The sequence below is a fragment of the Olea europaea genome, unplaced genomic scaffold (assembly GCF_002742605.1).
Source record: "Olea europaea var. sylvestris unplaced genomic scaffold, O_europaea_v1 scaffold2105, whole genome shotgun sequence".
Lineage (NCBI taxonomy): Eukaryota > Viridiplantae > Streptophyta > Magnoliopsida > Lamiales > Oleaceae > Olea > Olea europaea.
This window is the reverse complement of record NW_019238993.1, coordinates 1-13,627: the sequence shown is the minus strand read 5'-3', so window position 1 is coordinate 13,627 and position 13,627 is coordinate 1. Positions and strand designations below refer to the sequence as shown.

At 35.2% G+C, this 13,627-nt stretch overlaps 2 protein-coding genes across 3 annotated transcripts; one reads left to right on the top strand and one right to left on the bottom strand.

The window, feature by feature from the left end:
• The first annotated feature begins 3,849 nt into the window (after positions 1 to 3,849).
• On the top strand, positions 3,850 to 11,199 carry LOC111380191 (cysteine synthase, chloroplastic/chromoplastic-like). Of its 2 annotated transcripts, none has more exons than XM_023003683.1 (10): positions 3,850 to 4,168; positions 4,883 to 4,992; positions 5,406 to 5,463; positions 6,924 to 7,187; positions 7,502 to 7,639; positions 7,818 to 7,869; positions 7,987 to 8,036; positions 9,876 to 9,935; positions 10,025 to 10,105; positions 10,891 to 11,199. In XM_023003683.1, exons 1-10 carry the CDS (start codon positions 3,914 to 3,916, stop codon positions 10,981 to 10,983), a joined length of 1,161 nt encoding a protein of 386 aa, XP_022859451.1. In that variant the 5' UTR covers positions 3,850 to 3,913; the 3' UTR covers positions 10,984 to 11,199. The 2 variants fall into 2 exon arrangements, with proteins under 2 accessions (XP_022859451.1, XP_022859450.1); XM_023003682.1 differs by having other exon boundaries at positions 7,957 to 8,036.
• Positions 11,200 to 12,060: 861 nt separating this feature from the next.
• Positions 12,061 to 13,618, bottom strand: LOC111380196 (stearoyl-[acyl-carrier-protein] 9-desaturase, chloroplastic; the record flags this gene model as incomplete). The annotated part of the gene is made up of 2 exons (XM_023003686.1): positions 12,061 to 12,953; positions 13,490 to 13,618. Coding segments are annotated over 2 exons (690 nt in total), but the record flags the coding sequence as incomplete, so codon positions are not given.
• Positions 13,619 to 13,627: the final 9 nt, after the last annotated feature.

Here is a 13,627-nt window from a genome sequence, read left to right as displayed (position 1 = left end):
CTACAGTGGCGAATCTAGAATCAAAGTTCAGTTAGGGCGGACGTTGACTGTCAACAATTAAACGATCGTAATAACGATGTCGTTTATTAATATTTACTTTATTATCTCGTGTTTCGATTAAAATTGATTCTAATATTTGCATTTTTATTTCTTTTCCCATCTTAATCAAATGCATTCTCTCTTTCCCCTTCTTAATTCTTATTCTTCCATCTCTTCTCTCAAGACAGATCACAGTCCAGTCTCACTTAGTCACTTAATACCTTTCTTCTGAGTTCTACACATTATTCTTCTACTTTATTATCTTACAATCATAATAAATAAGTTAATACATACCAAAAGGAGAAAAAAGGCGACGGGACTTACCATTACAGACCACAGTCAATGAGGATATAAGAAAGTCAGAAATTGAATTCCGCATAAAATCGAGGAATTTAAGGATTTTGCTTTCCTGTGTTTCAAGCACAAAAACATTATCAATCAAGCATTTTAATTTCAATGTATTTAACTAGGATTATAAAACTCAGGAAAAGAGAAACACCTTCTTTTCTTTCAATTTATCGTGCCAAAAACTGAGATGGAGAGTTGGAGAGGCAGGCAGGCAGCGTCAGGTTTTTCCAATGGCAGCAGCAGTCAGACGGAACTGAGACGGTCAGCGACGCTGTAGTTTTCTTCCGCTTGCAAATGTAATTGATTTTTTTCAATTGGAATGTCAAGTAATGGTGGGGAATGGAATTCATAATTGAGATTTGGGCCTGATTTTATTTTAAAAAAATAAGAGGCCCAAAATTTAAACATAAAAAGCCCCAAAACTTAAACAAAAAAGGCCCAAAACTTACATATGCGTTGTTTCATCTTCCTCCACTTCTCCATCGGTGGTTACTGTAAATTTCATTTGGCGGCCACTGAAAACTTCGGCGGAGCCAGCACGTGCGGCCGTGCCCCCTCGCCGGGTGCTGTCTCCGCCACTGCCCACCTACAGGGAGTTTTATACGGTGTGTACACCATTGTGTACACATAGCACTTCCTAATTTGAATAGAGAGGCAAAATAAGAAACTATATGCACCTTCTCCCCGGAAGCAAATCACGTTGTGCACCACAACAGATCTATGAATCTAAAAGAATTTAGCAAAAATAGGTTATAAATATAGATTCAGAAAATGATTTTACGAGGGCAACAAGGGAAAAAGGATTGACGAAAAGGAAAAGGAATTATGGAAGGAAAAAGGTTAAAAACCACGCAACGCAAGAAAAAGAGGTGGGAGCAAAAGATTTGATATAAAAAATATTGAAACGATGTCACTTATTATCCAATCTAGGGCTTAATATTTATTTCCCTTCAACTTTTGACAACGCTCTGCTCGGGACCTTAGCCATCAAATCAGCATGTAAACCTTGCTTTAGCAGCCATATACACATTTGGGCACGTGGATGTTGAAGAAATAGCCACTATTCATTTCATAGAGTAACATCTATTTACATTAGCTTCCAGTTGAGCTAGCAAGTCAGATCAATGTCCTATGTTCTGCTCAATCAAGCATATAAATATTTCTCAAAACATACATTAGCAGATCTAAGACTGTTGCATTACGGCCAAATTACTGTGATCGAAAAATCCAATCTTTCAAACAAATTCAACTTCATAAAATGAACTAAACAGAAGTGCGAAATAGTGCCGAAACAAACATATCGAATAATGAACGGTAACGAACCGTCAGAAAATCAAAAGTAAAAGGAGAGATCACTTCAAACCTGAAAAATCAGAAAATGCATGTATATAATTCCAGCAACGCCTCAGAAAATGTTGATCAAGAATTTCGTCCTTCATTCTTAGCAAAGGAGTTTAGCCCCCATTTTTTGAAATGAAAATGGACCATATAGCCCATATTTGGGCCACATTCTAGAAAAAATGTATTATTCATGTCAAATCAATGAGAAATGTGTGGTTTAAAAACAAGAAAATTTTTTAGATTTGCGTGTAATATTATTTTATTGAAAAATGTGTGGTTGAAATGATATCAAATCATTGTTGAAGAATGTATTTTTTTTAAAATAATGTGACTCAAACAATCCCATAGTGTGTGTGTGTGTGTATATATATATATATATATATATATTTTTTTTTTTTAAAATAAGTGGAGTAAGAGAATGAAAAGTTTTCGATTTATATGTAATATTATTTTATGAAAAATTGTGTGATTGAAAATAAGAAAGAGAAAAATGAAATGTAATTTAATAAGGGCGAAAGGAGGCTACACTCGTGTGCGTAGAGTATTGAAGTCTATATCAGGCGAATTTGATTAGGGGAAAAACCATTTGTACAGAAGAGGAGTTCACTAAACTCTTCCAGAAGAGACACATGAGGTCGAACCCATGGATGATAAAAAAATTGTAAAAACAATGCCGACCTCCCACCTTGTGCATTGTCTATAGGGTTTTCTGTGAAGCCTTGTTCTGTACATGTAGTGGGGTTCTTTGATTAGTAGAAGAAAAGAACATCTTCGGATTTGAAGCTACAGTAGAGAGCATGTGCAGTCAATTGAGGGGTAGCTTGTGGCTTCTCTTTAAAATGTATATAGAGGCAGGTGGGAGTTTTCTGTTATATATTTTTTGCTATTTTCTTATATTCTGGTAGTGTTGAAGCTTTTCATTAAGCGTTTCATTCTTTTACTCATTTTTACAATTATATGAGTGTTATGACTTACGAGTAGTAAAAGATGATCAAATATTTGAAAATAAGGGTGGCAACGAACTAGTCCATTAATTCATGTCGATCTAACATGTGAAAGTAGATATGTTACTCAACTTGATCTTAGGGTTGAGCTGCTTGGCGTAAGCAATGATCATATTATTAATGTTGATGATTTTATCTTGCAAGTGAGCCATATCATACACAAGTAATAGAATTCACGATGATTTATTATCTATTTATTAACTTTAAATAAACATAGCCCTGATCAAGAAAACATACAATAAAATTTTTAAATGTAACAAATTATCTAGGAAAATGAGCAATTAAAATTAAGCAACCAAAGTCTTGAAACATATCAAATCACAAAAGTCTTTAGGTACCCTAATCAATCGTTGTTAAGATACTTTAACCCGAAGTTACACGTTATTGTTAATTCTTATTAGACAATCAATATTTCCTTTTATATTAACTTTCTGACACAAGATAAATTAATCCAATTTTTATCTATGATTCAATTATATATTTCAAGAAAAGATGCAAATAGACCAAAATGCAAGACAAATTAGAATACCACAACTTCTATCTATGACCCAATACTCTCATTTTTTTCAATGAGAGAATTCTATGTTTTGCGACCTCATAACGATTCTTTTATGATGTGATTTTCCTGATCCATGTTTCCTTTAAAATACCCAAAATGCCCCCACTCTTAATGCAATCCGCAACGCGAGCTTCAACTTCTCAGTATATGCACAGTATGGTCCTCATGTTTCAACTTCTGCCCAGTTTAATCTTTTAACTTATAATTTTGTCCATTTGAGTCCTTAAACTTCTAATATCATCGAAATTGGTTCTCTAGCTTTGAATCTTTTCAATTTTGGTCCTTAAATTTCTGAAAAATGTTCACGATGACCATCAACTTTCATATTTCATCCACTTCCGGTCTCCAAAACTTATGAAATCATGCATTCAACTATTCTAAGCTTTGAATCAAGTCCTCAACTTCCAGATAGTCATGCAAATTCGCCCTCCTTGTTCCAAGTTGGGATTTTTACCTGACAAATAATAAATACACACTAAAGTAAGTAAAAGTTTAATCAAATTAAAAATAACTTGTAAGTAATTTCCTAAGGTATAAAACAAACACACTTATCCAACTCACTCTATAAGGCATACAGCTGGAAATTGATAATCAGACACATTCCGGGAGTGAAGGGACAAAAATGGCTGCTGCATTCATGAACAAGCCGTTGACGTCATTCTACACCGGTAGAGCTAGAAATTCAGAACTCTGCTCCGTTGAATCCAATTTATTCAACAAGCAAAACTATCGTTTCAGTGCAAATTCTCTGGCCTTTGTCAAAAAGTCAATCAGTATTGATTCCAATATTAAGAATAATGGAATTGTGTGCAAAGCAGTGTCTGTGCAGCCACAAACTGAGATTGAAGGCCTCAATATCGCCGAAGATGTGACCCAGGTGGGACGAGCATTTCTCTGTGTTTTGTTATTTTTTAATTCAATTTTTCGTTAAATGCGTTTGAATTTATGGGTATTTCTTTGAGGTGTTGGTAACGAGTGCGGATTTGAATGAAATGTAACGCGGGCCATTGAAAAATAAGTAAACTATTTGCAGAATTTTAGTCTATTATTGTGAGCTCCCTTGTCTTGCCTTTCAGGTTTGATTTTTTACAATTCTCAGTTTTTTGGGCTTATATTTTTACAATTTAGTGGATTTTAGAGAAGACCCAATCTTAAAAACTAAAAGAAAAGAATTGCATTGATGTGTTCTCCAAAGTGAAGTTGCAACTTTTTGGCACACATTCTTTCTTTTTCTTTTACTTGCTGTTTTCTTTCCCTTCAGAGGCAGTAAAAAACATTTTTATATAGTTGATTCGTTATTTCATTTGTTTTAGATTTTAGTTCTAGTTGTAGTTTGATGCTAATGCTTCGTGATTGTTGGACAATTTCTATAATCATGCTAATCTAGGTAGCATACCTCGTGGTTGCTTTTAGAATGCTCTGGCATTCATTATGTCGAGTGAAGCAAACACGATAATAATAAGATATCTAATATATCGTGTGCTTGTATGACAACTAAACTGTATTAGCCTTCCATTGTTAATCGATGTCAAGTTTACTAGGTTATCTATTTGTTGATATATATATATTTTTTCATGATGCTTTGTGACAGCTTATAGGGAATACTCCAATGGTTTACTTAAATAATATTGTAAAAGATTGTGTTGCAAATATAGCTGCGAAGCTTGAGATTATGGAGCCTTGTTGCAGTGTCAAGGACAGGTGAGAGCTTTCCTAGTTTTTGCTTATAATTTTGTATTTGTGGGCTAAAAAATGCATTAGATTGGGTTTAATAAATGTATTGACTAGTATTTTTTCTGATTTGCAGCAATCTTTTTTTTTTGGCTCTGATGTCATGCTAGTCTAACATATATATGGTTCCATTGTTCTGAATTTTGTCGAGTTTGTCTGTGGCTTTATAAATTCTACTTCTTAAGATTACAGTCGTCGATTTTTAGCTGATTTTGGTTACCCTCTGTTTGTTTATGTCTTTGTTCAGTGCCAATGGATGAATTGAGATTTAAAGCTCCTAATTTGTGGCTGCATTTTGAAAATCAACTTTGGATCTAGATAATATAAAACATTAAATTTCAAAATAGTCGCTAAATGTATTTACAATAGTCTTTTGCTTTCAGGATAGGATACAGCATGATATCAGATGCTGAGCAGAGAGGACTTATAACCCCCGGGAAGGTTAGATGCTTAATCTTAAAGACCTTGCTACATGTATATCAAGGTTTAAATAAAGAATTACATAATGCCTACATGGCACTCTTCCATTTGCCAATTTAATACATAGTCAATTTTTTCATCCAATCTTTTCCTTCCACAATATTTTCAGTAAGCGCTTATGTACAAGTAACAAAATCCTAATCTTAATATATTACTAATTCTAGAATTAATCACTTTGCTTCCCCCATCCCCAAAAAAAAAAAAAAAAAAAAGGAAAATCAAAAAAATTTAAAGAAAAGAGAGAGTAGATTTGGAAAAAATCTATTTTTTGCCCTTACCTTCCTATTCCGTTTGACCCTTCCGGAATACCCCTAGCACCATATTCATATAAATGGTGAAACTCAGATGCTGCTGTCAGCGAGCTTCCTGTTGAACTTGAGCAGGACTGACATCTTGTTGTATCAGCACTTGACATGTAGATAAAAGTACCCGTGTGCATGCCACTGCCGCCATTGTCATCTTTAAAATGACCTAAATTTCTTTATGTTTTAATGACTTCAGTGGTTCTGGTCTATAGTTGCATAGTAACCTCCTGCCTTATGTGATGATTGCTTGAGTGTTCAGTTATCATGTCGGCTGCCTTCAAAATCGGCAGTTCAATCAATAAAATAGTCTCTGAATATTTTCATCAGCTTAATTTCACATCCAGTTGGTTAGAGAAATGACAGGTAACATGATAGCGGAGTATTGGGCTTTACAAATTGTGGAATTGAATGTCTAGAGTAATCTATTTCTTTTCTCTAACAGTATGGCAATCACATCAAATGGTCATCATATAAACTTTCAGTTGTCTTGATGGCTTTGTTCTGGGCAATCCTTTAGTCTTCTAAGTTTTTTAGGCTGGATCACAAGCATACTCTTGATGCATATGGACAAATGTTTTGATGCCAAGATCTGTAATAGATTGTTTCTTAAACCATGATATATATACAATGCATCGTATGGTTTTCTGTTGTATTTTATGTGATCCCTCACACTGTATGAAGGTTGCTATGCTATTTCAAACTTATTCTTGTTCATATGTTCATGCTTATGTTTCTTGCCTTCCAAGTGTTGAATCAATTTATTTATGGGGTCTTACTTGGTTATGTTATCTTAACTGGATTAAATATACAAAAATATCAAATTCCTTTTACAGGTATTGGTATGTTATAGATTGTCTGCCCTGGTCAGTTTGATGAGATTATCATATGTTGATTTACCGTCACATTTTCAATTATGCTTTTTGAACCTTATTGCAATTAGGTGAAATGTTGTCCCAACAAGTTACCTAGCACTGTAATCATGAATTGATTCCTATGTTCACTGGACCTGGCTTGTTTTCAAATCTCTTTTATCAATATCAGTATAGTGATTTCTATCCATTTCTTGCTCCTGGTAGACACTGTTCTTACTATGGAAGCTTTTTCCTTTTATGCTAGAGCATTTTGGTTGAACCTACTAGTGGAAACACGGGGATTGGACTGGCATTTATAGCTGCTTCAAAAGGATACAAGCTCATCTTAACTATGCCAGCATCAATGAGTCTTGAGAGAAGGGTTCTTTTGAGGGCATTTGGAGCTGAACTCGTTTTAACTGATGCGGCCAAAGGCATGAAAGGAGCTGTGCAGAAAGCTGAAGAAATATTGAATCGCACCCCAAATGCCTATATGCTTCAACAATTTGACAACCCTGCAAATCCCAAGGTTTCTCTTTTCTTCCTTCCAGCAGAACTCTCTCTAATAGATTTGGTTAGGACCCTTTTCTGTACAATTAGTGGTATTATTTTTCAGCTTTCATCCTGGCTTGGTTTTTAATCACCTAAAGAATACACCAAGTATGGTTGTGAATAGACTTGGCGCTTTAGTCTTCTCTCCCTTTCTGATAGTGGAGATGGTTGAAATACAATAGTATGGTTCAATATTATGAAACAATTCATCTTATGTGCCTTCTGTGCTTGCGTTTTGAACTTTTAATTTAGATACATAAATATTTGGACTTATGGTCGTGCATCTTGCAGATACATTATGAAACAACAGGTCCAGAGATCTGGGAAGATACAAGAGGCAAGGTGGACATACTTGTTGCAGGGATTGGCACTGGTGGAACCATATCAGGAGTTGGCCAATATCTTAAAATGAAAAATCCAAAAATTAAGGTAGTAGATTCACTTTTTAGGATAACATTTTGCTTATGAATTTTTGCAATGTGATTTCCTCCATGCACGTCAGCTGAGTGCAAATGAGCTCCTGCCTTTGAGGTTCAAAAGTTAACCAATAATTTGTTTAGATATCTCTGATTTCTTGTAACATTCAATTGTTTTCCTGTTACATCAGGTTATCGGTGTGGAACCCACAGAAAGCAATGTACTGTCTGGTGGAAAACCTGGTAAGATGAAAGTCAAATATCATAAGTTTTCGTAATTGCAATATGAAATATGTATATTGTTCTAGTATGTGCAAATTGAAACTGCAGGCCCTCACAAAATTCAAGGGATTGGAGCAGGTTTTATTCCAAAGAATTTAGATCAGGATGTGATGGATGAAGTCATAGAGGTCCAGTTCTTACTTCCACAATACTATATACAATTCTGTGTGTTTCCATGTAATTAACAGTTATAATGCATAGTTTGAGTTTTACTCAGTTAAAGCCACTTAATGGATCCAAAATTGTCATTCCGTCGAACAGCTTTATACTTCTCACATTAATCTTTTTCTTGTCTGTGATTATCTTAGCGAAAATAATGTTGTGTAGCAGCAGGTCAAGTGTAGAACAGATCTAGATTCCTGTGATGACAGCCCAATTATGAAATTGTCATAGTACATTAATCATGTCAGAGGGCAGATTAAGTTATGAATTTTAGAGAACTAATTTTTAATATCATTTGAACATGTCAAATTTTTGACATTCACAATGTTAGCAAACACGATGGCACATATTTCTCATGTTTTTTACAGTAGTTGGACTATAGTTCATGCAGGTATTGTTGCTATCAAATGATATCTCCCACTGCATTAGTTACTAAGTTGATCATTGATCATTCTAGCTTGATGCTTAGAGTCATTTCTAACCTTATTTTCCAATTCTCATGTAGCAGTTTTAGAATCAAATTTGTGTTGTCCAATATGTTGATGTTTGGAGCCCAATTATATTGTTCATTTTTCCTCTTGACCGCGGTTCGAACTTGTGATAATGTTGAAGGGCTTAATGGGCTGTAGAGAGAACATTGTAGAGGCTTGAGTTCATAAACATGTTGTAATCTTCTTCTCTTTATAGTGAAATCCTGCTGTGGCAAGTGGACATAGCTCTCGCTTTGAGATTGTACTATAAATTGCGTGTTTTTACTTGTTTTTTCATTTTCTGTTTCGTGTTATTAATTGCTCTTGGTGTTAATTGACAACATGTATTGGAATAAGGACGTAGACCAAGCAAACAATTCTTCCCATGAAAACATTTGGCAAAAACTTGGACCCTTAACATTTATGGGAAGTGTAGAATATGATGTTTTATGTGTCACCATTCTAGAATTTGGTCCTTGGTGGGGTGCATATGTTTCTCAGCCTGTCCTCAATCACAGCCTTTAATTGGACAAGGTCATCTCTGTTGGCATTTCTATTAATTAGGATTTGAACTTTGATTTCTTGAAGTTGATTAAATGTGATATTGTTTCTGAGGAAGAATTCCTTGTAGTTTTATGTCAGTGGGGCATCTTGTAATTATTGCAATTGTATAATTTGGAGTCATATTTTGTGTATATGAATTTATAATTTTAGTTTCAGATAAAGGAGTTTGTGGTAGATTGACAACAAATATAAAACTTCATCACATCTTATGACGCGAAGATATAGTTGCTTTGCATCTTTGAGTAGATGAAGCAACGCACAGAACATAGTGACCAAAAATATTCATGTAAATGACCTCAAATTGATTGGGAATAAGCCTTAGTTTTTTGTTGTACAAGTTCAGTTCCCTTAGTTTGTTGGTCCTTTATTTCCCTTGGAGGTGAGGACTTGAGTGCACTTCCAGCTGCATGATAATACACGTTTCATTCTCATTTTTAGGTAAACTAAATGTCTAGACCATGAAGTTTTGTGATTCTATTATCTATAGTTGAACACTGTTACAACAAAAGCTGTCATGTTCCTCAAAGTGCCGTATTATCTCTGCCAGTTGAATTACCATTTCAGGCACATCACTCTTTGCTCTCCACTGCTGACATCAGATCTCTGCGATTTTAATCTCAAAACTTTGTCCTCGTGACACTAGGAAATTCAAATTGAGAGAAAACTAATCAACATTTATTTGCTCTGTATTAGCTTTTTAATTTGTGATATCTACTTGTGCGTTTAACAGTTTCTTGGTTCTGCTAATTGAATTGACCTTTTCTCATCCAGATATCAAGTAACGAAGCTGTTGAAACTGCTAAGCAGTTAGCTCTTCAAGAGGGCCTGCTGGTTAGTACTTCATGTTTGTATTGCATAAATTTGTTAGAGCACACACATTAGTATTGCATCTTCAAGTTGCATACTTTACATCTTAACAGGTGGGTATTTCTTCTGGAGCAGCTGCTGCTGCTGCTATGAAGGTTGGAAAGAGACCTGAAAATTCAGGAAAGCTTATTGCGGTATGCTAATTGATTAGTTTTTTCCTTCTCTTGTTGGTGATATCTCATATCAAGTAAGTGAATGTATTCCATATAATGTGGCTTAGTCGAATTCAAATGTAATCCTGGGACTCTGGAAATCTTAAGTTCTGGCATCTGTAAGCTTTCAAATACACAAGGTTGGCTTATGAACAATGGTTTGTTATGGACAAATGTTTTGTACTCCAATAGCTGCTTATGAACGGTGGACTGAATTGGTCTTAAATAAAATGAAAATGAACAAAACCCTAGGGTTTAATGTTGAAGATCAATTTATAGATCTAAACTGGACCTGTTGTATGGTGCGATCTCTCTCTGTGATTTTTCATATATATATTTCCCTTTCAACTTGTATTATGAGAATGCCTGGTTGCATGAGATTTTATGGCATGTTAATAGGGAGGATATAAAGTAAATGGGCAATATTAGATAAGATTGTGTCGAGTTTTGTCTTGCACTAAATACGAAACATGCACATATGTTAATTAGTGGTTTCAGATAGTATGTGACTTTGGCGACTTTTGCTGGCAATAACCAGTTTCAACGTGTTTTTTTATTTTTATTCTTTATTTTAATTAAATGGTTTAGTATGACCAAAATCACAATATTTTGCACTTGATTTTGTGAATTAATGTTGTGTGCAAATAGAATTCCATCAGCATTTAAAGAGAAGTCTAATAAACAGAAAAAAAAAATAATTAATTTATGCAATTGAAAAAAGGAAATGAGTAGAGTTGAAATAATTTGAAGTTATGTATTCTTTGTAGGTTGTGTTTCCTAGCTTTGGAGAGAGATATTTATCGACAGTTCTTTTCGAGTCGATCAGGGAGGAATGTGAGAAAATGCAGCCTGAAACATAAATTTCATCATTTTGCTGAAGCCATTGTTGCAAATAGATATTGGTTTGTAATTTTCCTTTTTGCAATTTAAATATTTTACACATGTCGTTGAACATGTATGTGGTTCTTGTGGAGTCTTTCACTACATGTAATAAACCTATGATTCCTTGTTAATAAACCTATGATTCCTTGTTCGAAATCTGATAATTTGTCAAGGAAACGGGTGGATTTGTATCATGGTTGTTTAAACTCCAAGACTGTTTCTTTGCGTCCCTAGCAATTCAAATTCAAAGAGCAACTTGTATCCACTCAGCTTGGCATGACACACACTGAAGATGGTTAACGTGGCATATGCTGTTCACGGCAAAGGCAAATTCAAGTCCCAAACACAGCGTTACGGTAAGATGGTTAATGTGGCATATGCTGTTCACGGCAAAGACAAATTCAAGTCCCAAACACAGTGTTACGGTTGCAAAAAACTTCCCTTGAGTACTTATATTGAATGTTGGTCCCAATAGGCCATTGGGTGATATCAACTTAAATGCCTATTGAAGGAGGTTTGCGTTCAAATGGACCAAAATGTCATAAAAACCCCTCGGGACCTAACCTATATATGCTTACCATGTGGACAAAATTCAACATTCAACGTAAGTGCTACTTAAGGAAGGCATTGAATTTGAATCACCAAAAGATGCGGAAAAAATCGCATTTTGGGACCTAACCCTAATGGGAATGCATACAATATAGGTTGAATTTTGCATAGACCATGTCAGGACTCGTTGACAAAATCTAGTGACCATGGTTGGCAAAATGTATCATTATATGTTTGGTATATAGTAGCAAACAACACTGCAAAAGAAAACTTTCTAATATCTTTTTGTTCTTGAATTTTATCCGATATTGCCCAAACAACGTATGTTCACCTGTTCACACAAGTTTGATTGGCCTTCATTTTCATGTCATTTGATGGGTAACTTGGATCATTTCAGCAATATATCGTGACACATATTTCCATATATCCATAAAATTTCAAAATGTGAACAACATAACAGCCTAGCTTCAAGGGCAGTGCCCTACTTTTACAAGTAATTGTTTGATCAAGATATGGTTGCTTCATCATCATTGGGAAGAGAAGTGTTATTGTGCAGCTAAACACTAAATGTTCACTAAAATTCCATTATGTTGTACGCTTACAGACACAAATACTATACGAGTAAAATTTAATAAAGACCACGCGTTCAAGAAGTAAGTATCAAGAACTACAGCAGAAACAACCGTACTTACAACCCTTTCGTCACTCCCAAGAAAATCCCTTCCCATTAAGGAACAAACTGCAACTGCAAACAACACAACTCAATTATTTTAACTTCAATTATGTCCAGATGGGAAAAGGCCTGTTACAGAGAAAGAGAACTTGTTCTCATATGCACTTAGAGCTTCACTTCCCTGTCAAATATCCAGCTAAATGGAATGATGGGTGCTTGCTCAGCCCTTCCTTGAGCTCTCTCCTCTAGTCGTCTTATTCTTGGAGGCAATCCACAGACGTAATCCTGTGCTTTTCGCCCTTCTGCAGATAATCCAGTTAGATCTGCTACTTTCCATCGACCAACCAAAAATTCTAGAATGTCTGCATAGTCTCTAGCGGTGTAGATACCAAGCCGCTGAGCAACAGCCGAAAAGTGTTCAAAAAGGTTATCGTCCCGCCCATCATACATAAGGTGTGCTGGCATAGAGATTTTCTTCCTCATCATGTCAGAAAAAGTAAGCACGGTTCCATCAGGATCAATCTCAAATAGCTTTTCAACTACTTTGGTGTATGCAGTTTCATGACGCTTCTCATCCGAGGCGATTGTACCACATATTTGAGCAAGCTTTACGTCCCCATGCTCCTTAGCAAGCCTGGCTGTGTTCCCATGGGAGATGAATGTAGCCCTTTCTTGAAATGATGTGTAGATAAATCCAAGATAACGACTGTTTTCTGTACGAGGATCCTGGAAACATTTGGGAAGTATAAGAGATGTGTCAAATTAAAATATCTAAATACAACAGTCCAACACAAACTATTGCGTGACATTCATGTGATAATAAGATATTCTCAGAATTTCTCCACAATTACAGCAAAATTAATTCTCTGTTCATTTGCTGTTCCATACAGTAGCGTCAATCGAACTGCTCATTCAATAGTCGAATCCTGACTTTTAAGAAATATCTAACAAAAGCAAACAGAAGAGAAAATAATCTAATTATAGACATGCAGCCTCATACTTTCCAAAGTTCACATAGCCTAAATCACATGCACATGAAGAGAAAGACAACCCAAGAAGGTTAAAAGTTTTCGATATTAAAATATCCATTCTGCACAATTAGTTCACACGAGGAAAGTCAAGTGCTTATAGTGATGAGAAAGGATGCAGTTCCTTGACATTCTGACTATAGTTCGAAAGAGAATTCAAACTAAAAAAACATTAATGATAGCAATTGCAGCACCTAAAAAGAATTTCGGAAATTAATGTGGCAAGAATCTCACCATTCCTGACCCTATCAGATACTGAATCGTCTTCTCAATTTGTTTCATGTCTACTAGTCCAGATAGGTAAATATATTTATTTAACAGGTCACCAGGCCTGTTTTCTTCGGCAGTCCAAGCCCTTGTCCAAATTGCCTA